This window comes from Nicotiana tabacum, chromosome 19, assembly GCF_000715075.1.
Source record: "Nicotiana tabacum cultivar K326 chromosome 19, ASM71507v2, whole genome shotgun sequence".
In the NCBI taxonomy this organism is placed as follows: domain Eukaryota; kingdom Viridiplantae; phylum Streptophyta; class Magnoliopsida; order Solanales; family Solanaceae; genus Nicotiana; species Nicotiana tabacum.
This window is the reverse complement of record NC_134098.1, coordinates 102,066,730-102,091,854: the sequence shown is the minus strand read 5'-3', so window position 1 is coordinate 102,091,854 and position 25,125 is coordinate 102,066,730. Positions and strand designations below refer to the sequence as shown.

Sequence of the window (25,125 nt, the reverse complement as noted above, 5' to 3'; positions counted from 1 at the left end):
TTAATTGTTATAATAATTGTTTCTCTCATATTTCTTGTCAAATATTAATTTTTGAATTTCTGCAATTATTGTTACATGTTTATTTTATTTATGTGTCTTAATTACTACTTGACCTTTAACATATTAAATATTAAACTGCCTCTTTTCTCCCTGATTTTCACAATTAATTGATAATTATCATTGTTGGTTTCATAAATAAATTATAATTATTGTATGCCTTGATACTTAATAGTTTCTTATTGAACGTGGTATTTATTGGAGTATTTCTATTACATTTAATAGTTTATATATATATATATATATATATATCGGGTTGCACGCCGCAACAGATTTATTTAAAGTTTATATGGGGGAACGGGTTGCACGCCGCAACAGACTTATTTAAAAGTCTATATTCGGGGATCGGGTTGCACGCCGCAACACACTTGTATAAAGTTTATATTGCGGGAACGGTTTGCACGCCGCAATGGAAACAAGTTGAGGGATTGTGATTGCTGAGTTGATTTCAATCATTAATATTATTTACTGGTCTTACTAATATTTTCGTTATTATTATTGTTGTTATTACTACTATTGCGTACAGGTAATGTAAGTGACCCGTCTTAGCCTCGTCACTACTTCGCCGGGGGTTAGGCTCGGCACTTACCAGTACATAGAGTCGGTTGTACTGATACTACACTCTGTACTTCTTGTGCAGATTTCAGAGTTGGTTACAGAGGCGTACTGCAGATTTGCCCGGATACAACTACCAGTGGAGACTTGAGGTATAACTGTACAGCGTCCGCAGTTCTGAAGTCCCCTTCTATATTATCTCAGGTGTGTATTATATTTCAAACAGCTTGAATTTTATTCAGACCTTTATTTGTATTATTCTAGAAGCTCGTGCACCTATAACTCCAGTTCTGGGATGGTATTTAGATATCACGATTATTATGGAATACTCATTTTATTTCAAACTTTATTTCCACATTTGTTTTCTTGTTATTAATTAATTTAAATTTTTGTTAAAAATGGCTAATTATATTTTAACGTTGGAAATGTTAGACGTCATCACGATCCCTAAGGTGAAAAATTTTGGGCCGTGACAAAAAAACCACCAAAAAAATCAATTATTGTGGACCGGATAGAGTATTATTTATGCTTATAACTAGAGAAGTGTCGAAAGTTGTTTTTGTTTGTTTTTTTGGTGGTGTTCTTTTACTACTATGCTTAATGGTGTAGGAAAGCATGACTCATGTGTTTATTATGAAAACATATAGATTTGTTCATTATATATGTTTTACTATATAGATATTTTTAGCTGTTCAATGAAGCAGTTCTTTTGAATATATATTTCTTTTAATTTAATCTCTTATTACATATTGTACCTATCAAAAAAAAACTTCATAACTTCATACAACATCATCATTATGTTTTCAACTGTCAAAGTTTTTCGAGTAAGTTTACCATTCATTATTGAGCTTGTATTGTTTTTCTTTACAATTTGTTATGCGCACTCATTTTAATGTAATTTTGTGCCACTTTAAAAAGTTTCTACTTAACTTGGTTAGTATACACTAAGAACTAGTATATATATATATATATATATATAAAGAACATTATGGTTAGAAACGCCGACTTATGGGCTTAGCAGAAGAATAAGGAAGGGAGGGTCTGGGTGGGTGGGGTTATTGTTTTTCTTTTTTTTTTTCCTCTTAAAAATAGTTTTTGTTTTTGTTTTTTTCCTTATAATTCATTTTATTAATTATTATTTTGGACCCAAATACCAAATGTCATCAGTTAATTCGTCAATTTGCCACATCATTGACGAGTGTATTACACTCTCTCTAGTTTTTTGCTGGTTATCAAAAAAGTGTCTAATTGGTTCAAATTTTGAGTAGATAAGGTGTCTAAAACGAAAACCCGGATAAGTTTAGGGGGTTGTGCATGATTTTAATTGGTTTGGCTTTCTTCAAACCACAACTAAAGCTATTCTAAATGACAGAAGAAATCAGAGGCCGAGCCACAAAGTACTGAATTTCTTCTTTTAGCATTTGCAAATACAATTATTTTATTTGTTTTTACTCTGTACCTATAATTAATTTATGGTGCAGGTATGCAGTAGTTACAGGGGCAAACAAAGGGATTGGATTCGCAATATGCAGGCAGCTTGCTTCCCAGGGAGTAGTTGTGGTTTTGACTGCTAGAAATGAGAAGAGAGGGGTTGAAGCTCTAGAGAAGCTCAAAGGGTTAATTGGTTTAGCTAAAGAAAATTTGGTGTTTCAACAGCTTGATGTTATGGATCCTTCCACTATTGCTTCTTTGGCTGAATTCATTAAGACTCAATTTGGCAGGCTTGATATCTTGGTAAGAAGCATAGCTATGTTCTTGATTTTAATTTCTTGTTTATGATCAAAATAATTTGCTAAGTGATAGAGCTGTGGGTATTTTCAGGTGAACAATGCAGGAATTGGTGGAGTCACTGCAGATGCTGATGCCCTTAGAGCTACACAAGAGTCCAGTGGGGTAAGTCCTTTTAACTAGACTTAATCTATCGATTAATTGTGTCTTAATACAAGACAGTTGGTTACTACATGATAAGTATCAGGTTATATATATACTGGCACACTGACAATCAGTGTAGTATAGGTTTGTTACCGTTTTTACTAGGTCATCAATTAATGTTCATTGTAGAGATTAGCTGTTAATTACTTTATAACTGTGGCCTGATTGTGTAAGTTTCGGATTGATGCTTCAAAAAGAATTACCAGTAATTACCTTATAGCATAACTTACATGTGTTTATAATTGCCGTTAGTGCATAGAAACGTAAACTCATATATGTATGTTTTATAACACGTCAGAGAATTTACAACTCCACAACCCCAGAGGATTTATCATAATTAGACAGCCCTCAAATTAACTAGTAGACCATTCTTTTATGCTAGATGCTTGATTAGAAATTATATGTGCAACTTGATTTGGATATAGAGTTAGTTAACCATGAAAATGGCTTGAGGTTTCTGCTGTAGTTAAAAAACCAGAACAAGTCCTGCTTTATCTCGAAATCTTTAGATTCGACTATCAAGTGGCACAATCAGTAGCCATAACTCTCTGTTTCTGGAAAATTCACCTTTTGACGTGTAATCAATTGAAATCCTTGGCTTTAGACTTCATCTTTTGTACTCTTTAATTTGTCATTCTCTCTGCTATAGACAGGAGGATCTCAAGTCAATTGGAATAACATATTGATTCAGACATATGAATTAGCAGAGGAATGTCTTGAAACAAACTACTATGGTGTGAAGAGAATGACTGAAGCGTTTATTCCACTGCTCCAATTATCTAACTCGCCGAGGATTGTGAATGTTTCTTCCTCTATGGGAAGGCTAAAGGTATTAACCTGGCAACTCTTCTCCTCTTGGAATGGAAGGTCTAATCTACTGAAGTATCTCTACATCCCTACTCTTATCTTTTAGATTTTTTTGATATTTTAATACATCTACATAGCTGCATTTTTTCCGTTTGGTGTGATTTAACTTTTAAGGTTTTTGGCCTATACATGCTTGGCCCGTAGGAATGATAAATTCTGAAGTAAAACTATGATTTAAACGTTTAGAACTACACAATTCTGCCTTTAATTGTCTTTTTTAGAGAATCTAATGCATATGCCATCTATTCTTTTTAGATTGGAAAAATCATAGATTACTGAAATCTTGCCGTTAACTACACCTTTGTTCTCATCAATTTATTGATTTTCTAACATTATGTTCTCCTGCCTTTAACTTAAAGACTTAATCTTTCACTCTACCAACAACAAAATGAAGAAAATAGACCCCGAGGAAATCCTAATAGTAGTAGTGTTAGACTGATTTTGTTGTATATAAATCATGATCTGACCTTGTTCTTGTCGATTTTCCTTTTGTCTTTAAATGATAAAGGGTATCTTTGTCTGCATAATATGTTAACAAACACAGGAAACTTAATGTAATGTAAGTAAGCTAGGATATTTATCAGAAGCTTGATAGTTTAAAAGGACAGCCCGGAGCACTAAGCTCCCGCTATGCGCGGGGCCCGAGGAAGGGCCGAACGACAGGGGTCTATTGTACGCAGTCTTACCCTGCATTTCTGCAAGAGGCTGTTTCCAAGCAGCTTGTTAGTTTCAATCTTCTTTTTCATGTGGTGACAAGTTTGTCATGCTTTCCTAAGTGTCAGTAAACCGATGTTGGTAATTGGATAATCTCTATGAGTAGCTGACTGAAATTCTCTAATTGCATTTCCAGAAGTTGAAACATGAATGGGCTAAAGGAGTATTAAGTGACAGTGATAACCTCACATAAGAGAAGATAGAAGAGGTGATAGCTCAATATCTAAAGGACTATAAAGAAGATACCCTTCAAGCCAAGGGGTGGCCTTCTTTCATGTCAGCCTATATACTCTCTAAAGCAGCCGTGAACGCTTACACGAGTGTCATGGCAAAGAAGTATCCGTCTATACAGATCAATTGTGTTTGCCCTGGTTTTGTGAAAACAGATCTCAGTTACAATCGCGGGATATTGTCAATTGAAGAAGGCGCGGAGAGTCCTGTAAGGCTAGCTCTGCAGCCGGATGATGGCCCTTCTGGTTTGTTCTTTGATCGGAAAGAAGTTTCATCATTCGAATGAGAGTATGTTGTTCATTGTATACATGTTAGACTAGCATGTAATAATCTTCAGTGATATGCATTAATGTATGTTGTATGAAATACCATTTCATGTAGGCAGTTAGCATCTAAAATAATCCTTGGTTTTAAGTTTTAACAGTGAAAATATAGGGTGAATAAAAGACACAAAGAATGAATTGCCCTTAAAATTTCTGTGTCTGAAATTGCCATTAGCTGTCTCTTCTCCAAATCTTGGAACTTCATAAGGCACTAGAAAACTACTGATTTTATTCAAAGAACAAATCAATATTTGAACATTATCTTTCAGTTGTTTGATGAGTTAAGTTTTCTGAAGAACCCAAAAAGAAAGCAAATTATATTTCAAATATTGTATACTATTCTGTTAAACAAATCACAATCAATTTCCTTGGGAGTCTTCTTTGTTTTATAATCATTTCTTGTCTTTTCATTGATGAAAATGTGAACAAGTAAATTTTTTCCAAATTGTCCCTTATAATTCAGTGACATCCTAAATTGTCGTACTAGTTGAATTATATACCAGAGAAATAAATATTTTATATTTACAATACACTCACTAAAAAAGAAAACAAGTGGAAACGCAGACTAACATTTTGAAATTGGTAGCTAAGCAAGTTGAATTATAGCTTGTTGAATTATAGCTAAGCAAAAAAAACATGCTTTCTTCAGTTCTTGTCCACATAATGGTTGAACCGGCACTAAACACAGGGGATAAGACTAACATATTATATAAAAAATAAAAATAAATTATAGCCTCCTTGATTTTCTCCGTTACCGTATTAGATAATTCCGTCTTCCCAGATTTCAATGAGCACCTTAGACTATTTCTAGCAAACGCAATACATACACTGATAGATAAGCCTGCTTAGACCCAAAAAACTGAATAGTGAATATAGCAAAAATGGCAGAAAAAACCACCAGCCACGAGAATACAAGGTATTTACAAACCTTGTATGTATAAATACAAGTTTTCTGCACTGATCGTAAAAATTTGTTCACTACTGTTATTAGGTAATTATAGGTAAATCTTCTTTAAGAAAAACATGGAGTAGTAATTTTATAAGTTGTATGATCAGGCATGCAGTGGTGACAGGGGGAAACAAAGGAATAGGATATGAAACATGCAGGAAACTACTAGCTGCAAAGGAAGGAGTAGTGGTAGTGTTGACAGCAAGGGATGAAAAGAGAGGAATTGAAGCTCTTGAGAAGCTCAAAGAGGAGTACGATGATCAGATTTTGTTTCATCAACTTGATGTTATGGATCCAGCTAGTATTTCTTCTCTCGTGGACTTCATCAAAACTAAATTTGGAAAGCTCGATATTCTGGTACTATTTATTCTCCCTTCGATTCACTTTAATTGATTTTTTTATGATTCATAATATTTGATTTTTTATGATATTAATAAAGAATTAATTTCTTTTTTTTTTTTTGTCCTTGAATTAAAGAGTCTATGAGTAGTATTTGTTATATTTCTAATAGACACATTAAATTTAACATGATCAATTATATTGTTAATTAATGCTAATTTGTGAATTTCTTAATATACGTGAAAATAACCAAAATAAGATTGACCGTAGGAAATACAATTATATTTCTCGCTCCATCACTTAAATCTGTTTTTTTATAACTTCTTTGGGTGGGGGAGAGGGAACCTTTATGTTTATCAGTACATAAGCAATACTCTTTCTGGTCCCAAATCCTAATCGTTTTGAATAAATAAATATATTTAAATATTTATCGTTTTAAAAGATAAGAAGCCATCTATTATTACGTAGTACTCTTTTATAGATGTTTTGGTCTTTTTATTTTGGTTCAAAATAAGTAAATCAAAATAAGTGTCCTTTTTATATAATCAAGAATGAATTAATTTTAATTTTTAAAATTTATCGTTATTTACATATTATTACCGTTAAAATATTTTTTTTAGGATTTAATATTTTTTTAAGGGGTGTGTCAAAGATTAAAAGGTCATTTATTTTAGACCGAAATGAATATTCCCTCCGTCTCATATTATCTGTCATGATTCTCTTTTATACATCCCTTAAAAAAATTTAATTAGGATTAGATTTTGACTACTTTATCCTTATTCATGTCTTAATATTTAATCTTTCTATTCGAACAAAATTATTAAAATAATTATTACTAAGTGTAAAAAAAAAAAAAAAAAAAATTTATCTTAAAATTTTAAAATAACAAATAATTTGAAACAGACTATTTTTTAGTAACCACTAGTCACGACTCACGAGTGATAATACGAGATGAGGGGAGTATTCAGTACCAAAGAAAAAAAGGCTGACGAGGTGAAAAAGGTGTGGGCTCCTTGAGATCTACAAAAGTTGGTAAACAGTCACATGCAAAATTAACATTTTTTTCCTACCATCACTTGTTAGATGGCTCCTTGAGATCTACAAAAAAAAGGTAACTTATGGTTGCTATAGGAATTACTTGTACTTGTTTTTATGATGATAGTGTAAATATATCAAAATATAATTACTAAACTCTCCCACAAATTAGTGAAATAAAATATAAATAAAGCGTCGTACTTAACATTGAAATTGTAATATATAGGATTAATATTTTTTTTATTTTTCTACATCTTTCTTCAGTGCTATAGATTGTCTCAGCAAGATAGTCATGATGGAAAATAATTTAGTGCTACTTAATTAGTTTTGGTTTTAATCTCTTGGTGTATAGTGTATACTAACGGAGGAGGTTGTGGTGAGATAGTTGGATCTCTCCGTCCTTAATTAGGGATCTTGATTTTGAATTTCGAAAAATATTTTTTTTTTGTAGGAAATGCTTTAATTTATCCCTTAATTGATGAGTGTGGAATCCAAATTCGCCTGTCAGTAGATTTTGAGCAACAAATGGTTTTAAAAAAAAAACTCATGTGCATACTCCTAAGAAACGTAAGAGGTTCGACCGTTTCTTTCTTTCTAATTAGGTAGTTGTACCTTTTCTAGTTTCAGATGTACATTGTGTTGTTCTATTACACTTTTACCCTTTGAGTTTGACATTCTTAAGTTTTTCTAGTTCCTTTGTTTTTCTTTTTTTTTTTCCTTTGGAATTTTTACATAGTATATTGACGTATAATATGCATACAATTAAGATACATATTTTATATTTAGTCAGACTATATTTGCATCAATACATATTTCATATATTCTTTACATAGAAATAAGAAATTATAAATGCTTCAATTTAATTTGCAGGTTAACAACGCAGGGGTTGGTGGATTAATGGTGGAAGGAGATGTTGTTATAGTAAAAGATTTAATAGAAGGAGATTTCGTAACCATTTCTGCTGAAAATGGGGTAAGATATATAGTCCAATTCTAATATGTTATCCTAAATTAATTAGAAACACAATCAATGGTGATCTCTTTGATAACTTTTTAGTCATTTTATGTTACATATACATATATTCAAAGAAATAGTAACAAATTGGAGTAATAATTATGCAGGAAGAGGGTGGTATTAAGAAATCAATTGCAGGTATTGAGCGTATTGTTACAGATTATGAGTTGACAAATCAATGCCTAGAGACAAACTTCTATGGTGCAAAAAGAATGATTGAAGCATTTATTCCCCTCCTTCAGCTCTCTAATTCCCCAAGAATTGTTAATGTCGCTTCTTTCTTGGGGAAGTTAAAGGTAATGAAATCATAACTGTATATATCATAATATGTGTACCCTCTGAATTATGTTGAGGTTAACTTCTATATACCGATAGTAGAAATGAACTGTTTGGGTTGTATTTGGGCTGGTCAAGATAGACTGACTCATTAAATGAGTCATTGTCCAATTCTGCCTAAAGTTCACTTGGGTTAAGATGGATTGGGTCACAATAATTGTAACCCAACTCGTCCATGTTGACCCAAATCTTTGCAATAACCTCAACTTTTAAATAAACATTATAAAATATTCTCACATATATAACAATAATTTTTATTTTTATTCGTAAATATCATTCTGGAATGGTTTATGATGATGATTTTTGTTTCTTTTTCTCCTGTTGATTCTTGTCTTATATTTTGAAATAAATGTCAATTCATGCCTAATAGTAAAAGTAGAAAAATAGTAAAAGTAGTAAATCGCTACTGAAAATAAATGGGCTTAGTTGGGTTGTACCCAAACTTAGCCCATCGTTAAAGTAGCTCATGCTCAACCCACTAAAACCTGACGGGTTGGGCGGATCAAATGGGTTTGGGCTACTTTTACCGCCTCTACTCCTAACCGTTTTCCGCTATTCTACAGCTATTGTGTAACGAATGGGCTATAGGAATGCTAAGTGATGCTAAAAGCCTGACAGAAGAAAGGGTGGATGAAGTGTTAAATGAATTTCTCAAAGATTTTAAAGAGAAATCAATAGAAGCCAAAGGATGGCCAACTTACTTCTCAGCTTACAAAGTCTCTAAAGCATCCCTGATTGCTTACACAAGGGTTTTAGCAACGAAATATCCGAATTTTCGGATAAATTGTGTGTGTCCTGGCTTTTGCAAAACAGATGTGAACTGCAATACTGGGAGCTTAAGTGCTGAAGAAGGTGCTGAAAGCTTGGTGAACTTTGTTCTTTCCATAAAAGTTAAGAGCTGAGAGACCACTTATGACTAACGTGTGGCACAAAGAACTTCCATTTAAGATATCTTTCATGACATGGAGTGTAATTCATAAGAAAGTGCCCACAGATGACATAATTTCTAGATTTGGAATTACAGGGCCACCTAGGTGTTGTTGCTGCAAAGTCTTAAAGTACTGTTTTTTTTTTAACTTTATAATACAATTAATTTGTTCTATAAGTAAGTCCACAATGTAAATTAAAAAATTATAATATTTAAAGTAAAAAAGAAGAAGACAAAAGTTGATAATTTAGAGGGTAAAATGAGTATTTGGCAATCAAAAGTTTGAAAAATCTAGTTGAGTGATCTTTTGATTGCTATCGGCATAATTAAATGACTTTTCTGTTACAAACGAAAGAAAAATGACTTTAGTAGATAATTTCAAGTAGTTGGGTGACCATTTGAGTAATACACTCTATAATATCACATTCCAAAAAAAAAAAAAAATAGTGGACGAGCCACAAAATAGATAAAGGAAATAAGAAAAGCTAGTACATTTAAGTAATTATATATGCTAGTTATAAAGGAAAAGACGGGAAAATATCATAAAGTAAGGAAAGTATATATGGGATCACGATCCTTCTCCACATATCCCATCCAATCAACAACTTCCACATAAAACCCTAAAAAAAATAAGGAAATAAATCATGCATTGAAAAATACGCTATATATTCAATTCCACGCCCCAGATAGCTATAAATATAGAGTACCTCAAAACTCAACCATCAATTCATAGCTAGTAACTGTATCCGTTGTTGATCGATCATCAGTAACAACGTACGTACTAGGGTTTTCGCCAGTCTACTATTTCTTTCTTACTCATATATTCGTCAGATAACAATATTTTAGCTTGTTTCTTCGCGTCAGTACTACTGTTAATGGAGTATTCTCAGGCTAAGTGTTTTTCTCGTTCGATGGGTCATCGCTTTCATCCGACGGGCAGGGAAGTGCTCAAGTATCTAGTAGGGTTTGTGAGAGACGAGCCACTTCCCTTTCAGAATGAACTCATGCAAGTGGCGGATCTCTACGCCGACAAGGAGCCATGGCAGATTTTCGAAGCTTATGATAGGGGAAACAATAACAACAACAACACTCGTTACTTCATAACTCCGCAAAAGAAAGAGAAACCTACGTGGAAAAGAGTTTCAAGAACTGTTGGGAAGGGCACTTGGAAGCTTCAAAACAAAGGTCGAGATGTGTTTGATAATAAAGGGAGACTCATGGGCTACGTGAAAAGTTTGAAGTACATCCCCACTAATAAATCGTCAAACAACGTGAATGGCGAGTGGTTGATGACTGAGTACTCTTTGTTTGATCGTTATCTGGTTGCTAGGGAGACTAAGAACAAAGGTTTCGTAATTTGTAAGATCAAGAAGAAGGGCAAACCTGGTGACAAAAAAAATGGAAACAATATTGAGGAGGTAGTTAATGATGAGAAGATGAGAGAAATTGAAGAATTTATCAAGTCCGTGCTGCAAGAAGATGTTCAAGTTGAAGACAATGGAATAAGATCGAGTGGTACTATAGCAAAGGATGATCAAGAGAATAATATTATCCAATACGTAGAGGAAGATCAAGTTAGAGACCATGTACTTGGTTTGTTGGGCTCCCCAGAGGATATTGTTAATGGCGTGGATGATGAGAATGTTCAATATTGCGTAGATCAGGGAGATGAAGGCCAAGTCCATTTACTTGAAGAATATATTGATTCCGTTATGCAATCAGAAGATGTTCAAGCTGAAGACAATAGAATAATAATGTCGAATGATATTATAGCAAAGGATGATCAAGAGAATATGGAATACCAAGTCGAAGACCATCAACATGCTACTTTGTGGGCTTCCCCGGAAGATGTCGATCTCGATACTATCAATTTCTGTTAGTCAGAGGATATATTTGCTAGATAATATATGTAGTTTAATCCCAAGCTAGCTCTTAGATAAAGTTACAAACCTGTACTACAATACTATGATTTATTAATATATTTTGAATTTTTCTTATGTTTCTGTAATAGTTTTTACTAGCTAGGGATATATGGTCGAACATATTAAAGATGGCCATTGATAGTTTATGTAGTACTCCTAAAAATTAATACTACTGAATGTTCTACCAAAATTTTGGGCGTTCTTGTTTTCGCTTATTATATAAAAGATGGCCTGAGTGTTTAGTTTTCGAGATTATGTGCTAGCTCATTTTTGGAAGTAGTACTAGCTAGTATTAATTGTAATTAAGTATGCCCTAGCTCTTAAACAATCTTTAGGGTTATTAATTTTTTATGAGGGGCCTTAATTATTTTTTAAATTATTATTTTTTTAATTTGAAGTCCATTTTTTTAGTTTTTCTTTTAGATGCAAAGTGATTAATAATTTTTTTATAATTAATTTTTTTATAATAATTCTTTCTCAATTGACAATATAGTTAATTTATTTAATCTCTCTTTAGATATTATTGAGCTTAGTTAACATTTTATCAATTTTAATTTTGAAAAACTTCTTTCTGCTGAAGCAACGGTAACAGGAGTTATTAACATTATTCTATAAGCAATAAAGACATTTGGAAAAGAATCAAATCTTTTTATTTGATTGAGTACATCAATTAAACTATTATCTTCTAAAAGGGCAGCCCGGTGCACTAAGCTCCGCTATGCGCGAGGTCCGGGGAAAGAAGCACAAGGGTCTATTATACGCAACCTTACCCTACATTTCTGCAAGAGGTTGTTTCCATGGCTCGAACCCATGACCTCCTGGTCACATGGCATCAACTTTACCAGTTACGCCAAGGCTCCCCTTCATCAGGCTTCTAATTGTACTATTTTTCTTAACACTTTTAATTCAGAAAATAAATCTAAACCATCAATATCGAATCGATTATTATGCATTAAGGAACACTCAAGATTAAGGCAGTATTATTTCCAAATTTTCATTATCTAGTGATCTCAGTTTTTTACGCTAAATAGAAAACAAAAAATATTTTCATATGCTTCGAATTGTTCAAATTTATTTTGAAGTGAAAAAATAGTCTTGTCTACTATGTATAAATAGTAATTAATACCCCTTAAAATTTTAAAACACAAGTTTTAGAAGTATTTTTTTTTCATTGAATTCGTGCTTTCTATATTTTTCATTGAATTCAGATGAGTATCATATGATCTCATCATCAGGGTGTTCAAGCAAATTTGATTTTATTGGGAATAAACTCCCTACATAAATAATATTCATAGTAATAAAAGCGGAATAATAATGTAGCATCGAGATACGCTAATTAACAAGAATAAAAGAGTGACAACGACACAAAAATTTTTACGTGGAAAACCCTTTTGAATAAGGGAAAAACCACGGCCCCGAGACGAGCAACTGATATCACTATAGCAAGGAATTTTACACTTTGTAGGTCCGAGTAAAATACTCCAAAGACCACTACAATACTCAAAAGAAATAACCCTCTTTTGATATTCCCAACTCACTACAATATCACTTACTCTCTATTATTCTCACCGACTATTTTCTTATACCTTGTCTATGAAACCTCACTCTTTCTTTCTCTCTTTGTTGGTGCGTAGAAATGAGAGCCGAAACTCTCCTTTTATAGCCGAAGTCTCACTCTCTAAAGCCTATTATATTTGACAATTTACACACATTTTTCCTTCTTTTTCTTCAATGTTGACAATTCAACAAAGTTGGCTACCAAACCAAAAGTTTTCTCAGCCAAATATTTTTCTTAGGCACATGTCTATTACTTTGGCTTTTGAATGAGATGGACCAATCAGGTTTGACATCACTGACATTCTGCTAAAGTAAATTAAATATGAATCTATTAATTTCCTTTTCTCATAGTCATGATATGTGTGTATAAGTGGAAAATCAACCACCAACAATGTGGTGGAACGTGGATGTCATCCTCTGCTCTTGACCGAAGGTCTTGGGTGTTTTGAGAAATTTCTGATATGTTGAGCTCATGGGCGGAGCTAGGGTGGCGAAAGGAATAACCTGGCAGAAAATTACATTATGTATATAAGGTTAAAATTTGATGTAAATAGTGTTACTTTTATGTTTTTCGCATTTATCAATGTACTACTCTTTGAAGATTCGGATATCATATTTTGCTACCGAGAAATGTAATTTCTTTTGGTTTGCTTAATAATGTAAACATTTTAGATTTAGAACTATTTTATTCTTTCAAAATTCTTCTGTTGTGTCTCAGGCAAACACATCTCACAGAATTTGATCGATTTCACAAGGTTATTCTTTCTTGTTGCGAACATACATAAGGAGGTTGCAGAATCCTTTCATTCTCCGATTTTAGAATAACTAATACTAAGTGACACCTTAATGAATCTTTCGTCCAATATATTTCAGAAGATATTTCATCTCTGAAGCTCAATAAAGACATCAGTCTAATTTAATCCAATTATATATTTAATTTGTGACACAACATCTGTTAGGGATGGCAGGATTAAGTTGATGAATTGAGAAACTTAGTACAGGAAATTTTTTTCTCACCAATCATTTATCATGCTAATCAAACTGATTTAAGCATGCACATTGGATTGTACAAGCAGTACAATTAATTATAATTTACAATTGGTTTCGGTAGAATTACCAAAAAAATAAAAGCAAAGAGTAATTTTTACTATATTCTCGTGTCTCAATATTGTACTCCCTCCGGTCACTTTTACTTGACACGTTTTGACTTTTAATGCCCCTTAAGAAATAATAAATGAAGTGCATAATTTACCATATTACCCATATTAATTGATGCATATTTTATTCACTACTAGAAATTCGCTAAAAACCGACCAAAAAAACTGACCAACGTTGGTCGGTTATGGCAAATTACCGAACAAAACGTGACCATTACGGTGTGGACGGTGTTTTGATGGTCGGAATGGCTTACCGACCAAAGTTAGTCGGAAATTACCGACCAACTTTGGTCGGTATATATCCGACCAACTTTGATCGGTATATTAAAACGACCATCTAACAAGTTTAATTACTTACCGACCAACTTTGGTCGGAAACATATTTTATTAATTTAATTTTACCGACCAAAGTTGGTCGGTTTAACTAAATTATATTTTTTATTAATTATTAAAATTTAAAAAAATCGACCAACTTTGGTCGGTAATTGAAAATATATATTTTTTAAAAATAATTAAAATTAAACATTACCGACCAACTATGGTCGGTAATCTCAACAATGCAAGCAAAATACCGACCAAAGTTGGTCGGTAATGTTGAATTCTGGGAATTCAATGTTCATTAACCGACCAACTTTGGTCGGTATTTTGGAATAATTTATTTTTTTATTAAAAACCGACCAACTTTGGTCGGTTTTTCTGGGTTTAATTTTGGCATAAAATGCCTGTTTTGGCACCTACACCACCTGCCAGCATACCAATACAGCAACAACAACAACAACAACAACAACAACAACAACAACAACAACAACAACAACAACAACAACAACAACAACAACACAACAACAACAACCAAAACATTCAATAAATACTTTAAAACTAACAAATTAAAGTTCAATTGAACATAAAAATCCAAAACCAAGTTAAAACTAATTACAACTAGTTCAAAACTGGTTCTATTTGTCTAGTTCAAAGTATATAAAAGTCAAGGAGTGTTTTCTACAACATCATCATCACCGTCTGATGAATTTTTATTTACAAGACGATATAGAGAACGGTCTTGTGGAGGACGGGAAGCACGATCTCGGGGAGGACAGGAGGAACGATCACGAGCAGGACGGGAGGAACGATCACGTGGAGGTCGACCTTCTGGAGATGACTCACGAGATCGGGGCAACGGAAAAGCTCCACTAGATAGGAGAGTTCTAATCTGAGCTTGCATGCCAAGGAATTGAGCATCTCTAAGCCTTTCTCTTTCCTTGGCCGCTTCTAGCTCTGATGTGAGCTTTGTCACTGTCTCCCGCATAGCGGAGAGGCTCTCCTTATTAAGTTGCTCGCCTTGCGATGAAGTCCCTATTCCTCACATTCCATACTTATAGCGATGGAAGTTTTTAGTAGGAAGCCCGTATACCTTCCCTCATTTTGGACAGCCAACAGACTCCAACCATATTCTTTCAGCATCCTCATCCGAAGGTTGGGTTGGCTCACCCGATTTACCAGCTGGATGACTACAGATGAATTCCTCTACGTTACTTTGGTAGCGACCCTATATTATTTTAAATTAAATCAGTATTTCAAAAGTTTTATAAAAGTAAATTATAATACTTAAAGAAAATTAAAAGTTTACATATGTAGTCGAGGCCCGGTCCTCGACCCACCTATCTTGATCCCCCTCTTTCTTCTTCTTCACAATATGTGTCTCCTTGAATAGCTCATTATGACTCATTGGATGCCCATACTTCTTTTTCTGAAAACAAATTAATTTAGTTAATAAACAGAATAGATATACTTAGAAAAGTAAAATAATTTAAGCAATTACGTACCAATCTTCTTTTTATTGTCCCTAGGCTGATCGCACCTCCAGTGTGCAAGGAGCCTCCCTTCTCGGATGCACGAGCTTTCTTTCCTTTTTCGCTCCTCTCTAAGAACTCTGCGGTAAGCCATTGCCTTTGCAAATCATTCCACAAATTCTCAAGTAACCAGCCAGGCCTCTTGTTCTTCTTTCTAGCATCCGAGAAAGCATCCGCCAATCTCTTGCGAGCTTTATGATGAAAATTTGTAGCCACTTCCGCGCTATAGCGGTCTTCCCATACACACTTGCTCTGTATTTCAAAAGTTAAATATTAGATGGAAACATCATAAATATAAATTATTAAATTATTTAAAAGAATATTTATACCTTAAATTGATTGAAAATTTGCTCCTTCAGTGAGAATGGGTAATCAGTCCAAGTCGCAAAAGGGCCATCATAAAGCTTTCTGATGGCATTGGTGATTATCCTCGTAGTCTTATTACCCGGCCCGAACCTGCAATTTAACAATAAAAATACATTAATATCTTAGTAAAAATGTTACAAATCAATAGACGCAAAAATAATGAATAACACTTACCCATCACCCTCAGGGACTATGATGATCCTGCCATATCGATCATAATGCACTACCTCGTCATCACCATCCGAAGCATGTGTATCAGAGGCATGTGAAGACGGTGTAGGCGGGTCAGAGCTAATACCTCGCAGGCGAAGGCCTGCAATAGATGGAGTCGATGATGAAGATGATTGCGATCCCTGTGACTGCGACATAGTTGGATGCGACCCAAGTGGATGTGATACCGATGGCTGTGACCCGAGTGGCTGTGACATGGGTGGATGCGATCCATGTGGCTGTGATATGTAGGGATGTGATCCATGTGGATGTGATGTAGATGGTTGTGAGGCAGCTGGACTGTATGTCGGACGTATAGTCCTATAGCCCTGTAATGGAAGACTGAGTGTCTGAATGAAGGTGTACGGCTCGTGATGCTGTGGCAGCTCAGTATAGCCGTGTGGTGGAGGATAAGACATAGGCATCTCTGAAAAGGGTGGACAATAGGGAGTATTATTTTCTACCCTCCTCTTTCACTTCCTACCCTTTTCTCGACCCCGAGAACTAGTAGGGTCATTGTTACCTTGACCCTTTCCTGCCATCTGTATAATATAATACATATTTAGATTGAAACATATAAGAAACTAGCTATAAAACGAGAGTGCTTTAAAAAACCAACTTTTTAATCATCATCGACGTATTGTTCCTCGTCGGAGAATTCTTCGTCCTCACTTGTTTGAGCTTCATCAGTTGATTCTTCGTCCTCATTTTCTATAATTGTTACTTCATTTATATCAACTTCTTCCAATATGCGTTCAGGATGTTCCAAATCATTTTCTAACTGATCGTCCACTATTTGGTGAACATTGGAGATATCGTTTTGATATGCAACATCTAACACATTCTCGACTTCCACCCTACCTACAGGCTTAGTTTTTATTACAACCCACCAATCGGACTTATTCCGCCGCAATGGATAAGGAGCATAATACACTTGCCTAACGTTATGTGCAATTATGAAAGGATCATAGCGATCATACTCCCTCGTATGATTAACCTCAATTATGTTGTATTAGTTGTGTACTATTGTACCTCTTGTTGGATTTGGGTCAAACCACTTGCATCTAAAGAGTATCAATTTCTTATATGGCCAACCTGTATATTCTAGTTGTAATATTTCATTGACCACACCATAATAATCAATATCTCCAACTTGGTTGTCATCACCACCTTGAACCCACACCCCGATGTTGTTGCTATTTTTATTTTTAGAGCAATCCTCTGTATGAAACTTATAACCATTCACTACGTACTTAGACATTGTTGTGACCTGAAGCCCAGGTCCCCAAGATATATCTTTCAAAAATTGATTTACACCATTATTTGGATTATTTACCTACATAGAGTTAAAAAAATTCATAAGTTAGCACAACTTATGAATCAATTTTTATACATTCACTACATATACATATATATATATATACACTTACAAACTGTTTGAACCACATATCAAATCTCGTATATACAGCATCATAGCCAAATTAACCCACGAAGTGACTGTGACATATCAAATATTTTTAGTAGTTGCATCAATATGTAGTCACAGTAAATTTTATATTTTGATAACTAATAAATCAATACTTACTTGAGAAATGGTACAACTTCGGGACAATTTAGCAACACATGAAGTGTAGCTGACTTGTACTCCATATCACTCAAACTTCTCTTTCTAACATCCTTAGAACATCGGCCTGGTTGATTGAATATGGATATTGGTGGATATAATGGATCATTCACACATTCGACCGTGTGCCTATTGGGCCTATTCCTAGAACATGGCACGTTACTCTCAAAATAATAAGAACAAAAATATGCAGTTTCCTTTGCAAGATAGGCTTCGCATATAGATCCTTCAATCTTATTCCTCTGCTTAACAAATTGTTTGCATTTGCCAATTGTCCTACATAATCTCATGTTAGCCAAGAACATTCAAATAAAATAGAATATTACATCAAACTTATAATATTACCTCTCAAAGGGATACATCCATCTGCATTGAACAGGCCCTCCAAGTCGTGCCTCGTGTACAAGGTGTATTGGAAGGTGTTCTATCACATCAAAGAAACCACATGGGAATATTTTTTCCATCTTACTAGAAATTACACGGATGTTCTGGTCCATCCGAAGTAGGTTTTCTTCCCTTAATGTGGTAGAACACAAGTCTTTGAAAAACAAACTAATCTCTGTGATGGGTTTCCAGATTCTTTCAGGCAAACCACAAAATGCAATAGGCACTAAGGTCTCCATGAAAACATGGCAGTCATGACTTTTCAAATGGCTCAACTTCCCTACCTCCATATCTACTTTTTTCCAAGATTCGACGCATAACCCTCAGGCATCTTCAATTTCGTAACCCAATCACAAATTTGTCGTCTTTCCTCCAAAGTGAATGTGTAACTTGATTTGGGCTTGAACACCTTACCATTGTTTGCTGTCTGCAAGTATAATTCAGGCCGCCTGCAATATTCTTGTAAGTCCATTCTAGCCTTCGGGTTATCTTTTGTCTTACCTTTAACATCCATCACTGTGTTGAACAAATTATCAAAATAATTCTTCTCAATATGCATGACATCAAGGTTGTGTCGGAGAAGATTATCCTTCCAATAAGGCAACTCCCAAAATATACTCTGTTTCGTCCAATTATGATTAACACCATATCCGGGGAATCTATAAGGTGGAGCCCCAGTAACTTTACTGAAGTTCTGGACCCTCTCCCAAATTTCCTCACCTGAAAGTATCGGAGGTGGAGAATCATATTCCACTTTATTCTTTTTGAATACATTTTTCATCCTTCTAAACTCATGATCATCAGGCAAGAATTGACGGTGACAATCAAACCATGATTGCTTTCGGCCATGTTTCAAAGTGAACGCTTTACTATTTTCCATGCAGTAAGGACAAGCTAGCTTCCCAGCAGTCATCCACCCAGACAACATTCCATACGCAGGAAAATCATTAATAGTCCACATTAAATTAGCACGCAAATTAAAATTCTGCTTGGTCGATATGTCATATGTTTTAACACACCATCATACCACAATTGTTTTAGCTCATCAATCAAAGGTTGCAAATATACATCAATCAAACTTTTTGAATTACGTGGACCGGGGATAATACAATTTAAAAATATATATGGACTAGTCATACATAACTCAGGTGGTAGATTATAATGTGTAAGAAAGACAGGCCAACATGAATATGGTGTCACAGATATAGAAAAAGGCGTGAAGCCATCCGCACACAGACCTAACCGAATGTTCCTTGGTTCACTAGCAAAATCTGGATATGTCCTATCAAAGTGCTTCCAAGCTTCTCCATCTGAAGGATGACACATAACACCAGGTGGTCTTCTATTTTTAAAGTGCCATCTCATATGAGGAGCAGAACTCATCAACGCATATAACCTCTTTAACCTAGGTATAAGAGGTAAATAATGCATCGCCTTGACATCGACCATATTCCCGCTGGAAAGCCTCTTGAAACGAGGCTTTTCGCAAAATTTACAACTGTCTAAAGTTGTATCATCTTTATAATATAACATGCAACCATCTTCACAACAATCAATTCTCATTGACGAAAGTCCTAACTTAGAAACTAATCTCTTCGCCTTATAGAAATCACCAGGTAAGTTGATATTAGGGTCAACTAGTTCACTCATAAGGTCAATGAAAGAGTCCATGGCTGCTTGAGAAATATTCCAATTAGATTTGATACTTAATAATCTAACTGCAACAGACAGCTCAGAGTGCGGACTTCCTTCACGTAGTGGACGACTAGCTTCCTCTAACTGTTCATAAAAATATTTTGCGTCATCATTAGGAGTTTGTTCAACATTTTCATTGGGCTCACCCCCAAAAGCATCTGCAACCATATCCTGAATTCTAGAATCAAGATTTGTATTCTCTACCGACCTACTACTTTCACCAACAACCATGTTATGAAATATCCCACGGCTACCCTCGATCTCTCCATGATTAGTCCACACAAAGTAATTCTCTATAAACCCCTTCCTATAAAGATGAAGCTTAACTTCCTCCGATTTTTTAAACTTCATACAATCGCACCTGACACAAGGGCACCTAATTACTCCTTCACTTTGGTATGGTGGAAGTGACATTGCATGTCTAATAAAGTCATCAACCCCTTCTACAAAATCCTCCCGCAATCCCCGCCGATTAGGATAATTTCTATTGTACATCCAAGTACGATGTTCCATCTACACAAATAAAACAAGAACAAATTAATTTATTCTATAATTATAAATTAATTATATCTTTTTAGTTAATTCAAGATAATTATTTTTTCCTAATTATACCAATTTATATCCTAAAATTTCAATTCATATCTAAAAGGTCCAATTCATATCTTAAAAGTTCAATTCATATCCTAAAAGTTCAATTCACAAGAACAAATCCTAAAAACTAAAATTTCAATTCATATCCTACGAGTTTAAACATAAACTAACTAAACTAAAGAAATTCAACCCATACCCTAAAAGTTCGATTCACAAGAACAAATTAATTTATTCTACAATTATAAATTAATTATATCTTTTTTAGTTAATTCAAGATAATTATTTTTTCCTAATTACACCAATTTATATCCTAAAAGTTCAATTCATATCCAAAAGGTCCAATTCATATCTTAAAAGTTCAATTCATATCCTAAAAGTTTAATTCACAAGAACAAATCCTAAAAACTAAAATTTCAATTCATATCCTACGAGTTTAAACATAAACTAACTAAACTAAAAAAATTCAACCCATACCCTAAAAGTTCAATTTACAAGAACAAATTAATTTATTCTATAATTATAAATTAATTATATCTTTTTTAGTTAATTTAAGATAATTATTTTTTCCTAATTACACCAATTTATATCCTAAAAGTTCAATTCATATCCAAAAGGTCCAATTCATATCTTAAAAGTTCAATTCATATACTAAAAGTTCAATTCACAAGAACAAATCCTAAAAACTAAAATTTCAATTCATATCCTACGAGTTTAAACATAAACTAACTAAACTAAAGAAATTCAACCCATACCCTAAAAGTTCGATTCACAAGAATAAATTAATTTATTCTACAATTATAAATTAATTATATCTTTTTTAGTTAATTCAAGATAATTATTTTTTTCTAATTACACCAATTTATATCCTAAAAGTTCAATTCATATCCAAAAGGTCCAATTCATATCTTAAAATTTTAATTCATATCCTAAAAGTTCAATTCACAAGAACAAATCCTAAAAACTAAAATTTCAATTCATATCCTACGAGTTTAAACATAAACTAACTAAACTAAAGAAATTCAACCCATACCCTAAAAGTTCGATTCACAAGAATAAATTAATTTATTCTACAATTATAAATTAATTATATCTTTTTTAGTTAATTCAAGATAATTATTTTTTCCTAATTACACCAATTTATATCCTAAAAGTTCAATTCATATCCAAAAGGTCCAATTCATATCTTAAAAGTTCAATTCATATCCTAAAAGTTCAATTCACAAGAACAAATCCTAAAAACTAAAATTTCAATTCATATCCTACGAGTTTAAACATAAACTAACTAAACTAAAGAAATTCAACCCATACCCTAAAAGTTCGATTCACAAGAACAAATTAATTTATTCTACAATTATAAATTAATTATATCTTTTTAGTTAATTCAAGATAATTATTTTTTCCTAATTACACCAATTTATATCCTAAAAGTTCAATTCATATCCAAAAGGTCAAATTCATATCTTAAAAGTTCAATTCATATCCTAAAAGTTTAATTCAGAAGAACAAATCCTAAAAACTAAAATTTTAATTCATATCCTACGAGTTTAGACATAAACTAACTAAACTAAAAAAATTCAACCCATACCCTAAACTAAACTAATTCATAACTAATTGACTAATTAACAAAACTAATTAGTTAATAAAACTAATTAACAAAACTAATTAAAACAAGACCTAAACCCTAATCCTCAATAAAATGCAATGTTTAAATAATTGAAACACTAATCAATTGAAACTAATTCATAATTAATTAACAAAACCTAGAAATAATAAATAAATGGGTTGTAATTCAAACCTAGAATTTTGAGGAGATGGAGAAGGAGAGGGGCGGCAGTGGCAGCGACGACGGCGACGGCGTGGCGATGGTGAGGGCGAGGGCTGGGCGGTGGCAACGCGGGGTGGGGAATGTGAGGGAAATAGAGAAGGAGAGGGGAAGGTTTTGAGTGAAGAGAGGGGAAAAAATTTCAAAGAAATGGGGTTTCCCCCGTTTTTCAATTCTCTGATTTGAGAATTACCGACCAAAGTTGGTCGGTAATTTTGGTCGGTACATTAAGTGTTGACCGTTTGACCAAAAACCGACCAACTTTGGTCGGTTTTAAAAAAAAAAACTTTTTTTTTTGTGTTTTTTTTTTCTTAAAATATTATAAACTATAAAAAAATATTATAAACTACAAGCATTTATTTTATTTAACTATGCAATTATTATAAATAATTATAAACTATAAGCATAATCTTTATAAATAATTATATTAACTATTTAATTTTAATAAATTATAATAGCATCTATCTAAGTAAATTTTCTAAGTTATAATTAAGTATGTGAGTAATTTCTCACACACACACATACACTATATTGTAATTGATGCTAATAACTTCTTTTTTCATTCGTTCATCACTAATAATGCATGACATAGATTAATCGATATATAGGTCGAGACGTTTTGATGAATCATCGATTAATATTCATCGATACATCTAAGTAAGTTATAAGTCGATGAATCAATTTACAAATAGATATATTTGATGATAAAGTATATATACTAATTAGTATCTTCCCAAGTCTATCCCTAAAAGAACCCGACCCTGTGGTCCTAGCGCTTCGTGTTCTTATATATATATATATATATACACACACACAAACACACTTCACTGTAATACTTTAACTATATATATAGCTTGTTATAGTATATGTTAGTGTGTATATATATAGCTTGTTAAAGTTTGACCATGTTTGACCTATTAATTTAACTCGTTTACTTAATACTAATAGCTTCTTTCGTTTATTTAATTTGTGATCCATATATATATATATATATATATATATATATATATATATATATATATATATATATATATATATATATATATATGTCAAAGATGTTTAGTATTAATTCTTTTATTTTTCATTCATTCATCACTAATAATGCATGGCATAGCTAGATTAATCGATATAAGTCGAGACGTTTTGTTTTTACTATTAGTCGATATAGGTCAAACGTTTTGTTTTTAATATTCATCGATGCATCTAAGTAAGTTATAAGTCGATGAATCAATTTACAAATAGCATGTTATATATAGTATATGTTAGTGTATTCATTATTTGTATTACAAAAGTGTTAACGAATTATATTTATATTATTTAGATAGTAAATATAAAAGTAATTCGAAAGTTTGATCAATGTTGACGTAATAACCGACCAACTTTGGTCGGTTATTTTGCAGAAAATAACAATTACCGACCAAAGTTGGTCGGTAAATGCTTCCCCTACATTAACCGACCAGCGTTGGTCGGTAATTTTAAATATAAATTCTTAAATATTATAAAATATTTTAAATAATAAAATAATTATTAAAATTTAAAAAATTGGATCCAGATTACCGACCAACGTTGGTCGATAATCCAAAATTTTCTTGTCTGACCAGTTGGGTCAATTCGTTGACCAATTTACAGACCAACGTTGGTCGGTATTTAGTTTTTAAAAATATATAAAACAAATTTCCCAGTTTTCGTCCATCCTGGACGGTTTTTGGTTGCTTTTTTTGACCGACCAACGTTGGTCGGAAATAGTTGATCGGTTTTTAGCAGATTTTTAGTACTGATTGAATTTGAGAAAATGATTTGAAATGGTAATAAATACTGTGGGTAAAACAGAAAAAAAATTATTGTCTTCTCTTGATATGCGTAAAATACCAAGTAAAAGTGAACATTTATTTTTAGTATACATGCCAAATAAAAGTAAACGGAGAGAGTAGTTTAGTTGAATATGTATAGGAAAGCAATGAAAATAGAACCGAGGATTGTCTCATTACTTCACGTGTTAGAATTTTCATTGAACTATAGGGGCTTCGTTAAAGTTGGTAAACTTTTAATTATGTTTTCAATACCAATACTAATAATAACAACATGATATGCCCTGTTTTAGCTGCGTAGGTATTTAGTTTTCAAGATTATGTGTTGTAGCTCATTATGGATAATTTTCAACAAAATAGTCAAGAAACATTAGATCACCGTACAGAACTGTTGGAATCATTAAAATATTATTCTGGGGTCATTTTCATATAATTAGACATCCGGTCACTATTTGAACTTAAAAATTTTAATTTTTCATCAAAATTCCATATCTCGGGCTACGGACCTCAGAATTTGATTCCTGGCATACGCCCAAATTCCAAATCACGATACGGACCTACCGAAACTATCAAAATACTGATCCGAGTCCGTTTGCTCAAAATATTGACCAAAGTCAACTCAATTAAATTTTAAAGCTCTAATCCATATTTTAATTCATTTTTCACATAAAAACTTTTCATAAAATTTTACGGATTGCGCACGCAAGTTAGGAATAATAAATAGTACTTTTCGAGGTCTTAGAATACATAATTAATTATTAAATTTAAAGATGACATTCTGGGTCATCACAGCGATTGCGGGAATACGTTTGCGATCGCGTAGAACAATTTCTGCCTGGTCCATTTAACTCTTCTCGATCGC

The 25,125-nt window shown here is 33.1% G+C and overlaps 3 protein-coding genes across 3 annotated transcripts; all 3 read left to right on the top strand.

Moving 5' to 3' along the window:
• The first annotated feature begins 1,855 nt into the window (after window positions 1-1,855).
• LOC107772451 ((+)-neomenthol dehydrogenase) lies at window positions 1,856-4,829 on the top strand. Its single transcript, XM_075238300.1, is given in 5 exon segments — window positions 1,856-2,009; window positions 2,094-2,346; window positions 2,434-2,505; window positions 3,194-3,373; window positions 4,262-4,829. Coding segments are annotated over 5 exon segments (918 nt in total). The 5' UTR covers window positions 1,856-1,977; the 3' UTR covers window positions 4,643-4,829.
• Window positions 4,830-5,172: 343 nt separating this feature from the next.
• LOC107822537 ((+)-neomenthol dehydrogenase-like) lies at window positions 5,173-9,399 on the top strand. The gene is made up of 5 exons (XM_075238301.1): window positions 5,173-5,595; window positions 5,736-5,985; window positions 7,873-7,974; window positions 8,124-8,312; window positions 8,916-9,399. Exons 1-5 carry the CDS (start codon window positions 5,561-5,563, stop codon window positions 9,252-9,254), a joined length of 915 nt encoding a protein of 304 aa, XP_075094402.1. The 5' UTR covers window positions 5,173-5,560; the 3' UTR covers window positions 9,255-9,399.
• Window positions 9,400-9,545: 146 nt separating this feature from the next.
• Window positions 9,546-11,294, top strand: LOC142173267 (NAC domain-containing protein 53-like). Its single transcript, XM_075238298.1, has one exon. The coding sequence runs from the start codon at window positions 10,156-10,158 to the stop codon at window positions 11,158-11,160; it is 1,005 nt and encodes a 334-aa protein (XP_075094399.1). The 5' UTR covers window positions 9,546-10,155; the 3' UTR covers window positions 11,161-11,294.
• The last annotated feature ends 13,831 nt before the right edge of the window (window positions 11,295-25,125 follow it).